At 50.3% G+C, this 18371-nt stretch overlaps 1 protein-coding gene across 4 annotated transcripts in view; it reads right to left on the reverse strand.

The window, feature by feature from the left end:
- Positions 1–2235: 2235 nt before the first annotated feature.
- Positions 2236–18371, reverse strand: part of Jup (junction plakoglobin) — a 28984-nt gene continuing 12848 nt past the window's right edge. For 3 of the 4 annotated variants that reach the window (XM_006532315.4, XM_030245605.1, XM_006532316.1), the window contains exons 3-14: positions 16775–17034; positions 16387–16625; positions 15056–15257; positions 13924–14068; positions 12902–13005; positions 11469–11807; positions 10103–10378; positions 7706–7856; positions 7458–7579; positions 6036–6075; positions 5676–5841; positions 3999–4829 (exon numbers count right to left, since the gene is read on the reverse strand). In XM_006532315.4, coding sequence (XP_006532378.1) covers positions 5690–5841; positions 6036–6075; positions 7458–7579; positions 7706–7856; positions 10103–10378; positions 11469–11807; positions 12902–13005; positions 13924–14068; positions 15056–15257; positions 16387–16625; positions 16775–17034 — 2030 coding nt within the window. In that variant the 3' untranslated portion in view covers positions 3999–4829; positions 5676–5689. Of the gene's footprint in view, positions 4830–5675; positions 5842–6035; positions 6076–7457; positions 7580–7705; positions 7857–10102; positions 10379–11468; positions 11808–12901; positions 13006–13923; positions 14069–15055; positions 15258–16386; positions 16626–16774; positions 17035–18371 lie in introns of all 4 variants that reach the window. The other variant, NM_010593.2, reaches the window with a different exon arrangement.

An 18371-nucleotide genomic window follows, 5' to 3' on the forward strand; every position in this document is an offset into this window, starting at 1 on the left:
GCCTAGGCTGGCCTCAAACTCAGAGATCAGCCTGTCTATGCCTGTGCCTCCAGAGTGCTAAGATTAAAGGTGTTTGCCACCACTGCCTGGTATTAATTTTATTGGATGTTTTCTGCAATTCCTGATCTTCCTACCTCAACTTCCTGGGTGCTATGATTATAGAGGTCCTACACCACACCTGGATTTATTAGTTTTTGTGAACTCGAGATTCAACTGAATTTCTCAAACTGTCCCCACATCTTGTCTACAGCCTAACTTTACATTCTATCTCTGTGTGAATAGATGTTTTCAGGTTAAACTAAAGGATTTAGGGTCCCAGATAAATTATTTTTCTAGTTACTTAGGTTTATTATTCTTTTAAATTAGCTATATACCTAAAAAAAAAAACCAAACTTTGCATAATGTGTATGTGCACATGTGCATGCCATGGCCCACAAATGGAGGTCAGAGGACAGCTTGCATTTTATCAAATGGGTTCAAGGGTCAAACTCAGCTTGGCATCCAGCAATTTACCCACTGAATCATCTCGACAGCCTAAGGTGTACAGTTTCTGGGATGAGGTCTTATAGGTGTGATTTAAATTTTCAGTGTAAGGCTCCCTTAATAACTTTATTTTATTTTATTTTATTTTATTTATATGAGTACACTGTAGCTGTCTTCAGACACCCCAGAAGAGGGCATCGGATCTCATTACAGATGGTTGTAAGCCACCATGTGGTTGCTGGGAATTGAACTCAGGACATCTAGAAGAGCAGTCAGTGCTCTTAACCACTGAGCCATTTCTCCAACCCCCCTTAATAACTTTTTAAAAAAGGTGTGTGTGTGTGTGTGTGATATGAGCTCATGTGGAGTTGCTCGTGGATTCCGGGAGAATGTTGGACCTCATGGAGACGGAGTTACGTAGAAACCAAACCGGAGTTTGTGAGTTGCAAGTGTTCTTCACCACTGAGCCACCCCTCCTGCACCATGACATTTGTTTTTAATAATTTCATTTAGTAAAGGGCTTGCTATAATGACCGGAGTCCAAGCTGTAAAAACAGAGCATAGTGGTGCAGGCCTGCAAGTCCAGTGCCAGGAAACGAGACAGAAAGACCCATTGGGGCTGGCAGGCCATCAAGTCTAGACAAAGTAATTGATAGCTCCAGGTTCCTTGAGAGACACGCAGCTCAAACAATAAAATAGGTTGAGTATCCCGGTGAGATGGCTCAGTGGGTACAGGCAGCTGCCACCAAGCCTGACCCAGAGTTCTATTTGGGACACACATACATAAAATAATGTAAAAGGACACTCAATCTCATTGTAGAAATCTGTCTAGTTGGATTCTGCCCCTGTCCCATTGCTAAGTCTGAGAGCAGCACACTGTCCTCTGTCCACACTAGAGTGGCACCCACCATTTTGATAGGTGTACCTCTGCTCTTATGGGACTCTTGGCTGTAGTAGACGACAGAGGAGCCCTTCCTCCACACACAGCGGAGGGTTCCCGTTCCTTGGCCATGGCTGTTCCAACATAGCTGATTCCTGACTGGAATCACTTTCTGTCCTAGAGATACCCCGCTCCATCAGTTCCTCTGCCGCTAGCACAGGAAGCCACCTTTCTGTGGTAAGCCATGGTTGTGATGTACCCAATGGCTTCCACATCTGTCACTTGCCAGAGCCTTGCTACTCATCAGCGGCTGCCATGCAGAGCTAAGATAGCTCTCAACTTCCTCCGTAGAAAGACTGGTCCTGTGGTGTAGTTTCAGTAAACAGCAGCTAAGTATCTCTTCTGAATTAAAGGAATAAAATCTGTGGGAATCAAGTTTGCCCCCCCCCCCTTCTTCCTGATTTTTGTTTTTTTTTTTTTTTTGTTTTGTTTTGTTTTGGTTTTTGGTTTTTTGAGACAGGGTTTCTCTGTGTAGCCCTAGCTGTCCTGGAACTCACTTTGTAGACCAGGCTGGCCTCGAACTCAGAAATCCGCCTGCCTCTGCCTCCTGAGTGCTGGGATTAAAGGCATGCGCCACCACGCCCGGCCTTGTTGTTGGGTTTTTTTTAGCACATAATTATTTTGTCTGAACATGCCTGTGCACCATAGGTATGCCTGGTGCCCATGGAGGTCAGAGTTCCCTGGAACTGGAGTTACTGACACTTGTGAGTGGCCATGTGAGTGCTGGGAATGGAATCCAGGTCTGCTAGAGAGCACCCAGTACTCTGGTCTCTCCAACCCCATTTACCCTCTGCCTGGAATTGCTGCATCTTCTCGTTATATCCTGACACTAAGCAGATGGGCCGGACGTGGTTCGTCCTGAGTGTGAGGACCCCAAAAGCCTGGGCACAAACCAAACTCATGATCTATCCTGTGCTACATGACAGCCCTATTTTATAGATAAGGAAATCAGGGTTCCAAGTGTGGGCTTTCTCGGGGTTGCGGATAGCTCCTACATAAGAACAGAAATGGACCATCGATGCCACAGAGATTAATGCGCCCTTTTTGGCCAGCCTGCTGGGAAGCTCAGAGCTCCAGCTCCGCCACGGCTAGAATCAACTTTCAATCTTTCTGTGACAGTTTTACTTCCTTCTCTGATCCCTTGCCCTTGCTGCCTGTCATGGGGATACACAATGCGATTGCCACCTCCTCTTCTGGGGTGGGGAGACGTCTTGCTGTTTTCCTTGGCATCTCTAGATCACTCTGCTCCGGGCTGGGCAGCTAGAGATAACATAAGCGCACTCTACAGTTTCTACTTGAGTTCAGTGATCGGTGAGCATCAGTGGTTGGCAGTGAGGACCCAGCCTGCCTGTCTGGAGCATCAGCCGCAGATGCAGAATCCTACTGTATCCTCCACACCTGGCTAGCATCTTCTCTCACCACCTCGGGCTCATGTGCTGTCTCCCCCTTGCTGCTTCCCACACACACTCACAGAGTCCTATGCTCTTCCTTTATCAAATTCTTTTCAAACTACCCAGGCTGAGCATTCAGCCAGGCCCTGAAAATGGGGGCAGTTAAATAAAGACCTTGTGGTCTCTGTATGCCGAGTCTCCTCTCCCTCCCATGGTGGCTCCTGTGGCACTCAGCTGTCTCTCATCACCTCTGCCTGAAGGCCCAGTCATCTTTTGATTGAACTAACTTCCTGCCTCCACCCTGGACCTTTTCTTTCTTCCTCGACCCCGTTTTTTCCCATTTCATCCTCAAATGTGATTGGCTGCAGGGAAGCAGGGTGTTACCCTGATGCACTGTGACGCTCAAGTCCTAGCCTGGGCTCCGTGCAGGTATAAGAGGCAGATGTCTGGCTCCACACGGGCAGGCTACAGGAATTTCCTGTTCTCAGAGTTTGTCAGGACCGTGATGACCAGCCCACTTCAAAAAGAAGAACTTAGCGTTGCTGGTGGGGAAGCGTCACATGGACTAGGCAAAAAGATATCTGTGTCCAGTGACAGCATCCGTTGGTGCCAGGAATAGCCCAGGATCAGTGCTCCTGGGGCAAGGTTGAGACAGATGGCATGGGCCAGCAAGAAAAGGTAGAGGGGACAACCTGAGCAGGAGGCATGATAGCGTGCAGAAGATGCTGGCCAGCATTAGTGTTACTGACTTGCAAGCAGTAAGGAGTCATGAGGGAGAGGTGGACAGGGGCTGGGGTGGGCCAACTTCTGGCCAACAAGAAGCCTGTATTAGTAAGCCGAGGGCCATGGAGAGCTGAGGTATAGAAGACGGTCTGATGTCACAGCAGGACAGCAGAGGCTGAAGCCAGCAAGGAGCTTGCCTGTGGAGCAAGACAGCCTGGAGTCCCTACAGCAGGAGCTATCCTACAGGTCCCCTATCCAGTGTCCCTGTTCTGTGTGAACATGGGACCAAATCATTCAATGGACTCCTGCTCTTCAAACCCTCCCTCCTCTTCATTTGCCTCTGCAACCCTGAGGACACGCAAGGATCAGCCAAGTGGGGACATCAGGGACGGAGAGGTCTGTCACACCTATTACGCATGCCCCTTACTTCCTCTACACCATAATGCTTTTAACAGCCTCCATTGGATCTCTGTGTTATTTTATTTTCTTTGCTTTGGTCTATACAAAAACAAAAAAAGAAAAGAAAAGCCAATAACCAAAAAATAAAGTGTTGATAATAAGACTCTCTGAGGGGACTTCCCTTTCAGTCCCCCACCCCCGCCCCCAAACCCATGTGCAGGAGGTGGTGGGAGTCAAACAGGAGGGGGAGAAGAAAGCCCCTCACCACACACCAGAGGGGTGAGCCAGAACGCTTCTGCAGAGCAGATGGGCCAGTGTGGAGTGATGTGAGAGGGAGGGAGCGTCACCAAGAGCTCCCCCCTTGGGAGGGTCAAAGCAAAAACTTAGCATCCTGAAGGGAAGGGCAGGTCCTGGCAGGGGCACTTAATGTCTCCGCTCTCCCCACCGACCCCCAAGAAGGTCCCTGAACTTTTCAAAAGAAGCTTTGGGTGTCAGGGGTTGGGGCCTTGAACCTGTGTCTTGGATATCCCAGGAGGTCAAGTGAGAAAACTGGCCCCCGAAAAAAAACAAAGGAAGGCCTGGGTGGGGGTGGGGGTGGGGGTCCAGGCAGCTGGAGTCAGCAGAGAGAATTGCTGTGCAGGGACACAGGCTGAGTCTAAAGCTTTAGTGGCCATAGCCATAGTGGGGACGGGGAGAAAGTGCTGAGCCTGGATCCCCAGCCCAGGACAGAAAAGCAGGAACAGACACCATCCCAAAATCCCTATGGAGGAACTCTCTGGAGCACGGGAGCACGCGTGTTCAGCAGGAAGTCCAGGCCGGCCCCCGGGGCTCAGGTACTTTTCTGTCTCCTCCCACAGTCTGCTCTTGAGAGCTTTCCAGGTGAGAAACAGCGCCTGTGGGACATGAGGACACCGAGGTCAGGTGCTTGACAGGCCTGCCTCCCCCAGAAGTTCAGGGGTGCTATTGTGACATCTGTCTACGACCCCAGAAAAAAATGGCCTTTTTCCTCATTTGCTTAGAAGTAGCTGGAGGAGCATGGCCTAGCCAAGCAAGGGGCAAATATAATGGAGGACCCCCACCCCAACTCCAGCTGTGCAGGTCTATAGGGGGCTAATATGGGAAGATCCTAAATTCAAGGCATGTCTGCACTCCAGGCTGTTAAAGGCTAGCCTGGACAGTTTAGCGAGACTATCTCAATGTAACAGACGGCAAAACCAGGGCTAGGGATGTGGTTCAATGGTAGCCTTGCCCTAGCACTCATAGGTGCAATAGGTTCTGTCCCCAGTGTTAAAAAAAAAAAAAATGACACTGGGATGATGATTTCACTAAGGCTGGGGAAAAGCCACAGACGTGAGGCCAGCCTGGGCTACATAATGAATTTCAGGCCAGCCTAAAACACGGAGTAAAACCTAGTCCATAATAATTCTTCTTCTTCTTCTTCTTCATCATCATCATCATCAGAAAGGCAGGCCAAAGCACAACAGATCAAAAAGCACAGGATTGCCACACTCCTTCCCCGTCCCCCAAAATGAGCCAGGGTTTATAGCCCAGGATGGAGAGGTCCCCACCAGACCAGAAAGAAAAGGAAGTGGCAGTGTAACCATAGCAACAGGCTGAGGGCAAGGCTGGGAGGGAGAGAGAGAGAGAGAGAGAGAGAGAGAGAGAGAGAGGGCGAGCAAGCAAGAGAGAGAGAGAGAGAGAGAGAGAGAGAGGGAGAGGGAGTGGGGAAGGGGCCTTACTGAGGTGGAGCTGGCTAGGCCAGCATGTGGTCTGCAGTGGGGTAGGGAGGCCTCAGGCCGTCACTGTAGGTGTCCATGGGGTAGTCTCCATCCAGGTCCATGTGCATGTCCAGAGGGTCCAGAGGCACATCGCTGGAGTACATGGGGCGGTAGGTGGCATCCATGTCTGGGGACGAGAAAGGAAGGCTTATTTGGAGATCTGCAGACCACACATGGTAGAAGAGCAGGCCCACGGCTAGGGACCGAATTCCCTCCCTACACCCCCACAGCAGGGATCTAGACTGGAACACACTGGCTACCAGGAGTTTCCACTCTCGCCCACACAGCTCCAGGCTCTGGGTTAGGGCTCCACACACTCACCGTCTGCATAGGGTTCGTTGATCGGGATCATACTCTGGGCCTGAGGAAGGACAAAAAGACATAGGAAGTGTGGGAAAGGATCCTCTGGCCTGCTTTTCCACTAAGGAACATAGAGGTGGTCCAGACAATGGGCAGGACACCTCCCCTAACCCCAGAGGAAGAGAAGAAAGCACCATGCTTCCAGGCCCTGTTCTGGGTAGAGGTCCTGACACTAGCGCTTTGGGCACACACAGGCCTGAGCAGCTGTGGGAAGGGAGTGTCGGGAAGAGACATAGACACAGGGTGTGACTGGCTGCACAGTACCCGTGTGCAAATTAGAGCAAGACAACCCTGGATGTGGGTGTGGGCTAGTGACAGAGTACCTGTCTAGCATGGCCAAGGCCCTGGGGTCCTGTTACACACACACACACACACACACACACACACACATACACACACACACACACCATATTCTCAAACCCTTTATATTCATGTGGGCAAAAGAGATATATAGCTGGGAACAGTGGGTGGATCATGCCTGCAACCCCAGCACTTAGGAGTCTGAGGCAGGAGGATTGGTACAAAGTCCAAGCTAGCTAGGGGTAGAGTGAGACCCCAATTCCTGTTAATTCTAGCATTCAGTGGTCAAGGCAAGAGAATCGTCATATATTCAAGGTCAGCCTGGGCTACCTATATAGCAAGAGTTTCTCAAAACACCACCCAGGACTATAGATACAGCGCAGGGGTAGAGTGTCTGTAAGATGTACCCAAGGCCCTCATCTGACTCCCAGTACTAAAAAATAGCCGAGCAAACAGACAAAACCATACACAAAACAAAACAAAATAAACAACTAGACATGCTTCGATCTGCTATCTCTATGTCATGAAGGATCTCCATTGCTGGGCTGGAGAGAAGTTAGGAGTAATGGCCGCTCTTCCAGAGGTCCTGAGTTCAAGTCTCAGCAACCACATGGTGGCTCATGACTCTCTCTATAAAGGACCCCATTGCAAAATAAAATAAATATCTAGCCAGGCATGGTAACCCATGCCTTTAGGCCTTTTAGTCACGGCACTTGAGAGGTGGAGACAGGAGGTTCAAAGTCAGGGCTGGAGAGCCGGCTCAGTGGCTGCCCTTCCAGAGATTCTGAGTTCAATTCCCAGCAACCACATGGTGGCTCACAACCATCTGTAATGGGATCTGATGCCCTCTTCTGGGGTGTCTGAAGATAGCAATAGTGTATTCATAAGCATAAAATAAATAAATCTTTTAAAAAAAAAACCCAAAAAAACAGAGTTCAAAATCAGCCTTGAAATGAATATTGAGTTGGAGGCTACACCTCTCTGAGGTCAGCTATGCCTCTGCAGAGAGCAATGAGCTGCCCCCACCCACCGCCCCCCCATGCAGTACGTGGCTTGCACAGTCAGATGTGGTCTGATACTCACAGCCTCCCAGGCAGCTGGGTCATGCTTGAAGAGGGAATTGGTGAGCTCCACAGACACTCGCTTACGGTAATCTGGGTTCTTGTCCTCAGAGATGCGGAACAGGACAGCAGCAGCGTAGGTCGCTGGGCAGAGAGGGAGGGAAGTTAAGACCAAGTCAGAGGCTGTCAGTGCTGCAGCTGGAGGAACAGAGCCCAGCCTCCTCCCTCTGGTGCTCCCCTGCACCCCACACCAAGTCATGGGTCCCTCACCGGTGCCCTCATTGCGGGAATGGAGTAGCTCCATGAGAGGGGCAGAGGCGCCCTCCGCATCAATGGCGTCGGCAGCCTCCTTGTCCTGGGCCAGCTCGCAGAGCACTCCCGCAGCCACACGCTGGATGTTCTCCACAGAGGAGTACAGGAGCTAGGAGAGAGGACACGGGTGGAGGTGAGGAGTGAGGCAAGCCAGGCTGCACACCAGCCGCACCGCCCAGCCCTGCCCTGTCTAGCCATCTTAGGAAAGAGAAAGCCAAGGAAAGCATAAAGAAAGGGCAAAAAAAAACCAGACTGGCCCCTAATACCTGAGCAGACACAGCCTCTGCTAACATGTCAGCACATGACCAGTACATTTTATCACCGTCTTATTATATATTATGTATTTTATATTATATATAATTATATATTAGAGCATATTGCATATATAAATATATAGCATATAATATACTACAGAAAATATAATATATAGTATATACTATATATGCTATATGTAGTATAATATATACTATGTGTATTATATAAATATACTACATATATATAGTATATGCTATAGTATATAGTATAGTATATATAAATATACTACATATATACCATATATATGTATGTTTATGTATATGCATATATGCTTTTGTTTTTCCAGGCAGTATTTCTCTGTATAATAGCCCTGGCTGTCCTGGATTCCCTTTGTAGACCAGGCTGGCCTGAAACTCACAGAGTTGCACCTGCCTCTGCCTCCTGAGTGCTGGGATTAAAGGTGTGCCCAATCTCGCTATAGGTATGTTCGCATGTGTCTCTATATGTGTGTATCGTGGTGACTGTGTTTTGGGGCACGTGTGCACTTGAGTGTATGTTCTTGTGTATGATGATCAGAGGTTGGAGTCACATGTTCCCTTCTGTTGCGTCTCAATTTTTCAGGCAGGGTCTGTCTCTGAACCTGCAGCTCCAGGTCTGGCAAGGCTCACTCCTCCTGTCTCCGCTCCTCCCACGCTGCTCGGGTTAAAAGCTGCTGCAGCACCTGAGTGCTGGGAATCTGATCTCAGCTCCTCGAGGATGCACGGCAAAGCCCCACTGGCAGTCATCTCCCAGCCCCACCAATAATGCTGATTTCTGCCTGCCATGGTAGAATAAGGCACGTTCCTGTGTATTAGTTCAAAGTCTGTCCTACAAACCTATGAGTTCATTCCACTGAAGGTAGGTCAGGATGAGACCTTAACTCTGAAAACTGATAAAAAATATTTTCAAAGGAAAAAAAAAATCTTGGGCTGGGGATGTAGCTTGGGGGTAGAGTTCTTGCCCCTGAGCTTGGCCCTGACTCAATCCCCAGGGCCACAAAGCAAAACAAATGCATCCCATGATTTGTGAGGCCTCACTGCACATGGCAGTATGACATATTAAAGCATTCTTCTATTTTGTTTAAAAGATAAGGTCTTGCTATTAGCCCAGGCTACCCTAGAACTGTCTCTCAATGCCCCAGTCTCAGCCTCCCCAGGGCAATATCACACACTGCCATTCTTTAGATTTTTTTTTTTTTTTTTGGTTTTTCAGGGTTTCTCTGTATAGCCCTGGCTGTCCTGGAACTCACTCTGTAGACCAGGCTGGCCTCAAACTCAGAAATCCACCTGTCTCTGCCTCCCAAGTGCTGGGATTAAAGGCATGCGCCACCAGATTATTTTTAAAGTCAAAGATAACCCAGGCTAGCCTTGAGCTCACTGAGTATATCCAAGGCTGGTCTTGCATGGCTAATCCTCCTGCCTCCGCTCCTCAGAGCTGGAATGAGAAGCATGTACCACCACACCCAGTGGTTTCCTTCAAAACTACTTCCTCACCATTAGACAAAGGGCTTGTTTTTAACAGCTGTGTCTGCAGTAGTTATCTCGGTTCAGTTATGCTAAATGATTTTCCCCAAGAGAGAGTCCCATCTGAATTCCAGGCCAAAGGATAGCTCCCAGACTGCCCTTCCCCCAAGTAGGCGAGACCCAAGACGCTCAGTTTATCCAACCCTCAAGCTGGCCAATTTGACAGTGGAAAATGGCCTCTCACTGGGAGCTAAATTTCATTTCTGTAAATTCCTGGGCCGAGCATTCTGCTTATGAGCCACCTGGGAGCCACTTGTTGACTCTGTGAGCACCACACTGTTAGGACCCAGTGTTAATGAGCTCCGGTGTGCTGAGGCGCTGGCTCCTAGGTTCCATGTTTGTCCCTTTCCTGTTTCTTGAATCTGCAGATGCTCTTCATGTCTGCATGTGGCTGCACTTCAAGAAGGCTCTCGTGATCTAAGTTCGGAAAGCCACTTATCCACCCTTCTCTACACAGACCTAGACTACTCCTGGCCCACACATTCCAAACCCCTCAGCAGCACCTGGGGACAGATCTGCCCATCTGTACCGGACTCACCTGGACAAACAGGGGAATGGTGTTGAGCCGGAAGATCTCCATGCGGTTCATGGGATCCCGGGCGAGGATGTGCAGGGCTCCGGTGCAGCCTTCCACGATCTCCTCCATCCTCACACCATCCGTGTAGGGCTGCTGGGTGCCTGCAGCCACATGGCGCTGGGCGTCCTGGTGGGCCTTGACCAACAGCTGGACGAGGCGGGGAATGACCGCGGCCTCCTGCAGAGGGGCATGGTTGGCTGGGCACAGAGCCAGGTTCCGGATCAGGCCAATAGTTGCCTGGCAAGAAAGGAGGCAGTGATGAGTGGAGGGGCGGGTAGTCCTTAAACATCTGGAGGATCCCTGATCCCCGGCTTTAGGTATTTTGTCCTTCCTGTCATCTCTTCTGAATCTGAGTCCCACTTCAGCAACAACCGCAGAGTCAGGAGCATCCTGGCTACTCCTGGAACGGAACTGGGGGCTTGTGGGCGGGGCTGTAGGCACAGAACTGAAGGAATCTAGAGCTAAGGTTGGGGCTTTAGCTCAGTTAGGACACACAAAGGGTTGGATACCCAGCACCGCACAGAGTGGGTGTGATGGCACAGAACTTACCCCAGCAAGTAGGGAGAGGCTGAGGCAGGAGGATCAAGGCGAACCTTGGCTACAATCTGAGGTTAGCTTGGGATACCTGAGACTGTACTTTTTTTTTTAATAATAATAATAGTAATAAAGGAACTAGATTGCTAAGGTGGGACATGTCTATAGTATTCTCAGCAGTCAGGAGCCTGAGGCAGGAGGATTGAAAGTCTAAGGACAGCCTGGGTTACATCTCAGGGTCCTTGTTTCAAAAAATAGCCAGAGTCAGGAATGGTGACAAACACCTTCAATCCCCCGTACTCGGGAGGCAGAGGCAGAAGAATCTCTGTGAGTTCGAGGCCAGCCTGGTCTACAGAACTCCAGGACCATCAGAGCTATAGAGTGAGACCCTGTCCCCCCAAAACAAAATAAATAAGTGAAGACTCTAAAAATAAATAATAGCTGGGCGGTGGTGGCGCACGACTTTAATCCCAGCACTCTGGAGGCAGAGGCAGGCGGATTTCTGAGTTTGAGGCCAGCCTGGTCTACAGAGTGAGTTCCAGGACTGCCAAGACTACACAGAGAAGCCCTGTCTCGAAAAACGAGAAAAAAAAAAACCATATGGTGGGACAGATAAATGAAAAGACTCAGTCTCTAAGAGCAGAGCCAATGTTGAAGCAAAAAAGGCCATGGGAGCTGCTTCCTATTTCTAGGCCCTGCTCTTCTGGATCCTTACCATATATCCCTATGACCCTGAACATGGACAGACCCCTCACCTACCCCTACCCCAGTGCCTGTGGCCTTTACTGGGTACCTTGACCAGTGGCCACTGGTTTGGCTGGTTGAGCAGTTTCACAATGGCCGGGATTCCATAGTTGAGGCGCACAGAGTTCTGGGCCATCTCAGCCTCGGGGTGACGGCTGGTAAGGTGGCGCAGGGCACAGACAGCGGGCTCTGTGATGTCATCTTTGTCTCCGGCTCTCAGGATGGCGTGGATGAGCGCCTCCACGCCACTGTTCTGTGTCACCAGCGTCTTGTTTTTGCTGTTGTTGCAGGTCAGGTTGGAGAGGGTGCCCGTGGCACAGGTGAGGACGTTGACGTCATCTACACTCAGTTGGTTGACCAGGATCTTCAGCACACTCTCCAGGCCCTCCTGAGACAGGAAGCGCATGCAGGGTAAGGGACACGGCCATCTCTATACAGCCTCTCCAATAGGTCCAAGGGGGAATGGACAGGCCGAAGGGCTAGGGCTTGCTTGTATCTAGCTGGGAACCTTGACCTCACAGCCTCCCATGCCCTGAGGGAAGCCCTTAGCAGGAGGCTGAGAAAGGCTGGAGCGCTTCCACAGACCCACAGCTGCAGACCTGCCTCTAAGGCTAGTGTGCTTCATTCCTGCTGGCCGCAGGAGACCTCTGGTCAGGAGGAAGTTAGCAAGGGGAAGTTAGCAAGGGCTTTGGGGTCATAGGCCTCAGCTTTTAGCTACTTTTTACTTTGCTGGGCCTTCTCTGTCACACCAGGGGGTCCGCAAGCTAAATCTACTTAAAAAAAAATCCCTAATTCAAATATCTCTCTTTTCCCAGGGAGAGCTTTATAGGGCTAGCAGTGGCGCAGAAAGGGTCTAGGCCTTGGAGATACACATCACGGGGTCAGAATGACAGCTCTGCCACTTACTAGCTCTGAACACGGGCTCTCTCAACACTGAGCCTGGGTTTCTTCCACGATCAATAGGGCTGCTTGCTCCCCCTCTACATGACGGAGAGCGCATGCCCACGGAGGCCACGCAAAATGCTAGCCCATGGAGGATACTTGCTTGGTGGCATGGTGATGGTTAAGCATGGAGAGGGAAGTCTGGTTGCCTGCCTGTGTATCTGTGCACCATATGTGTGTGCCCGGTGCCCTCAGAGGCCAGAAGAGGACATCAGATGCTCTGTAACCAGAGCCACAGACAAATGCTCTTAACCACTGAGCCATCTCACCAGCCCCTGTAGTACTGGTCCTGTCCCAGAGTCTAGACCCAAACTGTCCCCTTACCTGAACCCCAACTTAAAGATGTCAGCCCACTTCCTCTTCCTCTCCCAAACCCTAAGCAGGACGAAAGCCCCCTACTAAATAAAGGTGTGACAGCCATCTGGAACTTTTCAGCCTTAGCCATGAAGGAGGAGGGCTCACAGGTCCCAGAGGTCATCTGCCCAGGTGGAAGGCTGGCATGGTTTAAGAGACTGGCCCAGGTCCAGACTCCTGTCTCACCTGCTTGGTGGCTACATCCGAGAGATTGCGCAGAGTCCACAGGCAGTTCTGCACCAGGCGGGGACTGTTGCTTGTCAAGTGCTTGCCCAGAGCCTGCATCCCACCTGGGGAGGGGACAGGAGCCTTGTCAGCTCCAAGGGAGCCAGATTGACAGGGCAGAGACCCTACCCTGAGTCTCCTAACCTTAGAGGTCACTCTTTTTTGTTTGTTTGTTTGTTTGTTTGTTTGTTTGTTTTGGTCTTTCCAGACAGGGTTGCTCTGTGTAGCCCTGGCTGTCTGGAACTCACTCTGTAGACCAGGCTGGCCTCGAACTCAGAAATCCGCCTGCCTCTGCCTCCCAAGTGCTGGGACTAAAGGCATGTGCCACCACTACCAGGCTCTGTTTTTATTTTTAAAGATCATTATTACTTGTGTGTGTGTGTCGGGGCGGGGGGGGGGGGGATGGAGTGGTAGGTGGAGGGGGGTTGTGTAGTACCCAGAAAAGGGCATCAGACCATCCCAATTTTTTTTTTTAAGATTTATTTATTTATAGCCAAGCATGGTGGCACATGCCTTTAATCCCAGCACTCGGGAGGCAGAGGCAGGTGGATTTCTGAGTTCGAGGCCAGCCTGATCTACAAAGTGAGTTCCAGGACAGCCAGGGCTATACAGAGAAACCCTGTCTTGAAAAAAAAAAAAAAGAAGATTTATTTATTTATTGTTATATATAAGTATACTGTAGCTGTCTTCAGACACACCAGAAGAGGGCATCAGATGTCATTACAGATGTTTGTAAGCCACCATGTGGTTGCTGGGATTTGAACTCTGGACCTCTGGAAGAGCAGTCATTGCTCTTAACCACTAAGCCATCTCTCCAGCCCCAGCCCCTCCCAATTTGAGCTACAGACAGTTGTAAGTCACCAGATGTGGATATTGGGAACCAAACTTAGGTCCTCTGGAAAACTAGCAAGAGCTCTTAAGGTTTGAGAACTTAAACTACCCTTGGGTTCCCCCACAAGCCACCTTGTGGTTCTCACACTCACCAGCCTCCACGATGGCGGGCTTGTTGCTAGGACACACGGAGAGCACCTTGAGCACACGGCTGGTGGTCCACAGAAGCTTCTCGTAGCTGTAGTTCCTCATGATCTGCACAAGCCCTTGGGGTCCCCCATTGGCCAGGATGATCAGCTGTCGGGGGTTGGGGGGGGGGGAGAGAAAGACTGAGTGTCAGACAGAAGGCATGGAGGGGTGGGGGGATGAAGAAGCTGTCTTTATGAAGCTTCTGCTAAGCTGTAAATGCTTTTGAGACTATCAAGCCAACAAACTCGGGGGTTTGGGGGGTGAGGACGATGATATCAAATGCTGGCAAGGATGTAGCAAAGGAAAGCTAGTCACAGCCACTACCACTGACAGTGATGAACTGTAGTCCTTTTGGAAAGAGAGCTAACCCACGGAGTAAGTCTAGACGTGCTTAAAAGTAAATAAATAAAAATCAAAAGACCTTTTGAGCTCTGCCAGGTCTGGTGTTGCACACCAGCAGTTGGGAGACCGAGACAAGAAGATGTAGGATTCCAGGTTAGCCCGGGTTAGTTAGAACCTGTCTAAAATACACAGGGGGCTGGAGACGGCTCAGGAGTTAGGAGCACTGGTGGCTTTTCCAGAGAACCTAGGTTGGATTCCCAGCACCCATATGGTGGCTTATAACAATCGGTAATTTCAGTTCTAGGGGATCTATTACCCTTTTCTGGCCTCCAAGCCATCTTTCCACCCTTCCCTCTTTTTTTTTTTTTTTTTTTTTGGTTTTTCGAGACAGGGTTTCTCTGTGTAGCCTTGGCTGTCCTGGAACTCACTTTGTAGACCAGGCTGGCCTCGAACTCAGAAATCCGCCTGCATCTGCCTCCCAAGTGCTGGGATTAAAGGCATGCGCCACCACCCCCGACCCCTTCCCTCTTTTCATCTCTAAGGACTGAATCCAATGACACTCAGCATCATTCTATTCTATCACTGAGTTATACCCTGATCCCTAATTCTTTTCTCATCCTTAAATCATTAGTTCTGAAGAATTCAGAACTAGGGTAAGACACACATTCATCTGTGTAGACACATCAATATGCCTTTCCGGAAGTGGCCAGAAGCCACTACGATGCTGCTGTAGGCTTTGGTGGAGGGACCCACCTTGCTCTCCTGGTTGCCATAGGCCAGGAGCTGCAGGCAGTCAGTAGTGATGGCCAGGAACTTAGGGTTGTTCTTGTTGAGTAGGGGCACCATCTTCTGCAGCCCGTCTGCCAGACGCACCGCCATCTTGGCGCCCTCCTGATAGAGCAGCAGGTTGTGCAGTGTGGTGATGGCGTAGAACAGGACAGATTCTACGGGGGAACTGAGGAACAGAGAGGACCTGTGTGAGCCAGTTGCCGGAATGTGGGTCTGGAAGGAGTCCCTGCTACATCCAGAGAGCTCACCCTAAATCAACACCCCCCATGCAAATATACCCTTACCAAAATCTCATCCTTCCTTAAGCACAAAGCTTTTTAAATTTTGCTCATGTGTGTGTGTGTGTGTGTGTGTGTGTGTGTGTGTGTGTATGTGAATGAACGTGTATGGAGGCCAGAAGACAAACTCAGGTGTGTACCTTAGGAACACAGTCCCCTTCTTTAGACACAGGCTCTCTTACTGGCCTGGCACCCATTAGGCTAAACTGGTCAGCCAGCAAGCCCCAGGGATGCTTCTGGTTTCTGCTTCCCCACTGCCAGTAAAGCGCTTTATGGCATCTAGCATATTCATGTGGGTGCTGGAGAGGTAAACAAACACTCTATTGACTGAGCCAACCCCCAGACCCAATCCCACCCTTCCTTTCTTTTTTCTTTTTGGACACAGGTTCTCACTATGGAGCCCTGGCTATCCTAGAACTCTCTGTATAGATCAGGTTGGCCTGGAACTCATAGACATCTGCATGTCTCTCGACCTCTTGAGGGCTGGGATTAAAGGAGAGCCCCACTATGCCCAGCCAGCCCCACTCTTAAAGACATTGGCACACAGTGCATCTTCTCTCTACTCTCGCATCTGAGGTTCCGCACGGTGCTAATTACATGCTAGGTCCCTGGGCAGCTGAGTCACTACTGTGTGTAAGGTCATACAGGAGAAGCTGTGGGAGAGGATAAGAGGGGAGTGAAATCAACTTCTACCCTCAAAGAACTCCCATTTACATCAGTACCAGGCCACGGGGTGAGGAGGAAGCACAACTGGGGGGGGGGGGGTCAGCCATGCTGTTCTCTCCTGCTAGGATAGCCTGCCCCTCATCTACTCTGACCAAGTATACTCAGTTGTCAAAGCTCCACCCCCAGAGTTGTCAAAGCTCCACCCCCAGAGTTGTCAAAGCTCCACCCCCAGAGTTGTCAAAGCTCTGCCTTTGGACACTCTCAACCATTCTTTGTAACAACTTGTATTGGAAGCCCAGGAAACGGGATGCTGGGAGGCCCCTGGCTCCCATGCAGCCGAGAAACAAGTACCTGAGCATTCGGACTAGGGCAGGGATGCCTCCAGACTTGAATATGGCGAGCAAGCCCTCTCGGTGGTGAGAGAGGTTGTGCAGGATGCTGGTGGTACACCGGGCAGTATCCAGGTCACTGGTGTTCTGCATAGTCCGCACCACCGCCGCCACCAGCTGGGGCGAGCCCATTAGAGCCCGGCGGGATGCCTCCTTCTTGGACAGCTGGTTCACGATCATAGCCGCCTTGGTCACCACTACCTGGAGGAAGTGTGTGAGACCTTGAGCAGATAGCCTCAGGCTCCTCCTCCACAGAGGGAAGGAAGGCAAAGGCCGTGGCATCCTTAGATGACCCCTCCCTCTGAGGACAGCCAGCTCCATCCCACCCCACCTCCAGGCCCTTCACAGACCGGGTCCTCATCGTTGAGCAGCTTGGTGAGCTCAGGCAGAGCCCGGGTGGCCAGCTCTGCATCATCCTGGTAGTTGATGAGATGGACGATGGCCGACTTGAGCAACTGGGATGGTTCGGCCAGGCGCTGCAGATTGGTTGTCTGCCCCTCCACCTGGGTGGCCAGCAGTAGAGAACTGTCCTCGCCTGAGACCCCTGGACACATGGCCTCCCGCACCCGCTTGGCTCTGGCCGTTGTGGACATCTGGTATTCCAGGTCACCTGAAAGCCAAATGACATAGGACTGAGCTACAGGAGATTTTACTGGGACCCTGAAGAGCAAGGCAAGCCTTGAAGGTGTGGCTCCAAGCTCCCTCATGTTTCTCCAAAGTACAGGGCATCACTCATGATTCTGAACCTAACCAGGGTCTTAGGGGACCATCATCGCCCTTGTCTGTATCATCCCATTGAGAGCATGAGGCCCTCCTAGCTCATCCAACTCTATGACAACCAAGATCATGATTTGATTTTAAAAGACTCATGTCTGACACCTATCATTACAAAAATGTCTGCAGCAGAATATGTATTTATTGAAGTACAGTTCTAGGAAGTAAACGTAGGGCCACATATTTGTTCAGCAAGCACTTTACCACTGAGCTATATTTCCAGTCTTTAAAAAAAGAATTAGGGGCTGGAGGAATGGTTCTGCCATTAAGAGCACATACTGCTCCTGCAGAGGACACAGGGTCCATTCCTAGCACCTACGTGGTGGCTCCCAGCCATATCTAACTCCAGTTCCAGGAGGTTCTGGCACCTTCTTCTTGCCACCATAAGCACTGCACCCACTTGGTATATATACATAACATACATGCCGGCACACACTCACACACTTAAAAAAATTAAAACTACTTTAAGTTTCCCAAGTTGGCTTTAAACTTACTTCGTACTCAGGTAGATCTTGTACTTATAATCCTCCTGCCTCAGCCTACCAAGAAACTGGGACATCATATACTTCTGCTACGATGGCCAGCTCAGCGGCTTTGGCTGGATGAATGCTTGCCTAACACGGTTCTGCTCCCAGCAATGAATAAAAGCAGGCATGGTGGCACACTTGTGCAATTACACTCTTCCAGAGGTGGCAGCAAGGGGATCAGAAATCGAGGGGCATCCTTGGCTACACAGTGAGTTTAAGACAGCCTAGTCTACATGAGACTGTCTCAAAAACAAAACCAGGGGCTGGAGAGGTGGCTCAGGAGCTTAGGGTACTGCAGTTTTATCATGAGGATCAGAGTTCCAATCCCTGCACCCACATCAGGTAGCTCACAAACAATGTAACTCCAGCTCTAAAGGCTCCAAAGGACACCTTCTGGTCTCCAGGGGTCCCCGTGCACATATGTGCACATAGACACACACACAGAAATGACAGACAAAAAGAAATACCTAATGGTGGAGTGCCTGTGTGCCTGACAGTGTGCTAAGCACCTTATTTCATCTGTCAACAATAATCTCACAAGGCAAGTACAATACTATCTCCAGCTTTCAGGACACTGGACACGGAGGTCCTAAAAACAGTGGACTCAGGAGCCCAGAGCCCCGCTGTTCCTCCTGTAACCAGCAGG

This window comes from Mus musculus, chromosome 11, assembly GCF_000001635.26.
Source record: "Mus musculus strain C57BL/6J chromosome 11, GRCm38.p6 C57BL/6J".
NCBI classification, from domain to species: Eukaryota; Metazoa; Chordata; class Mammalia; order Rodentia; family Muridae; genus Mus; species Mus musculus.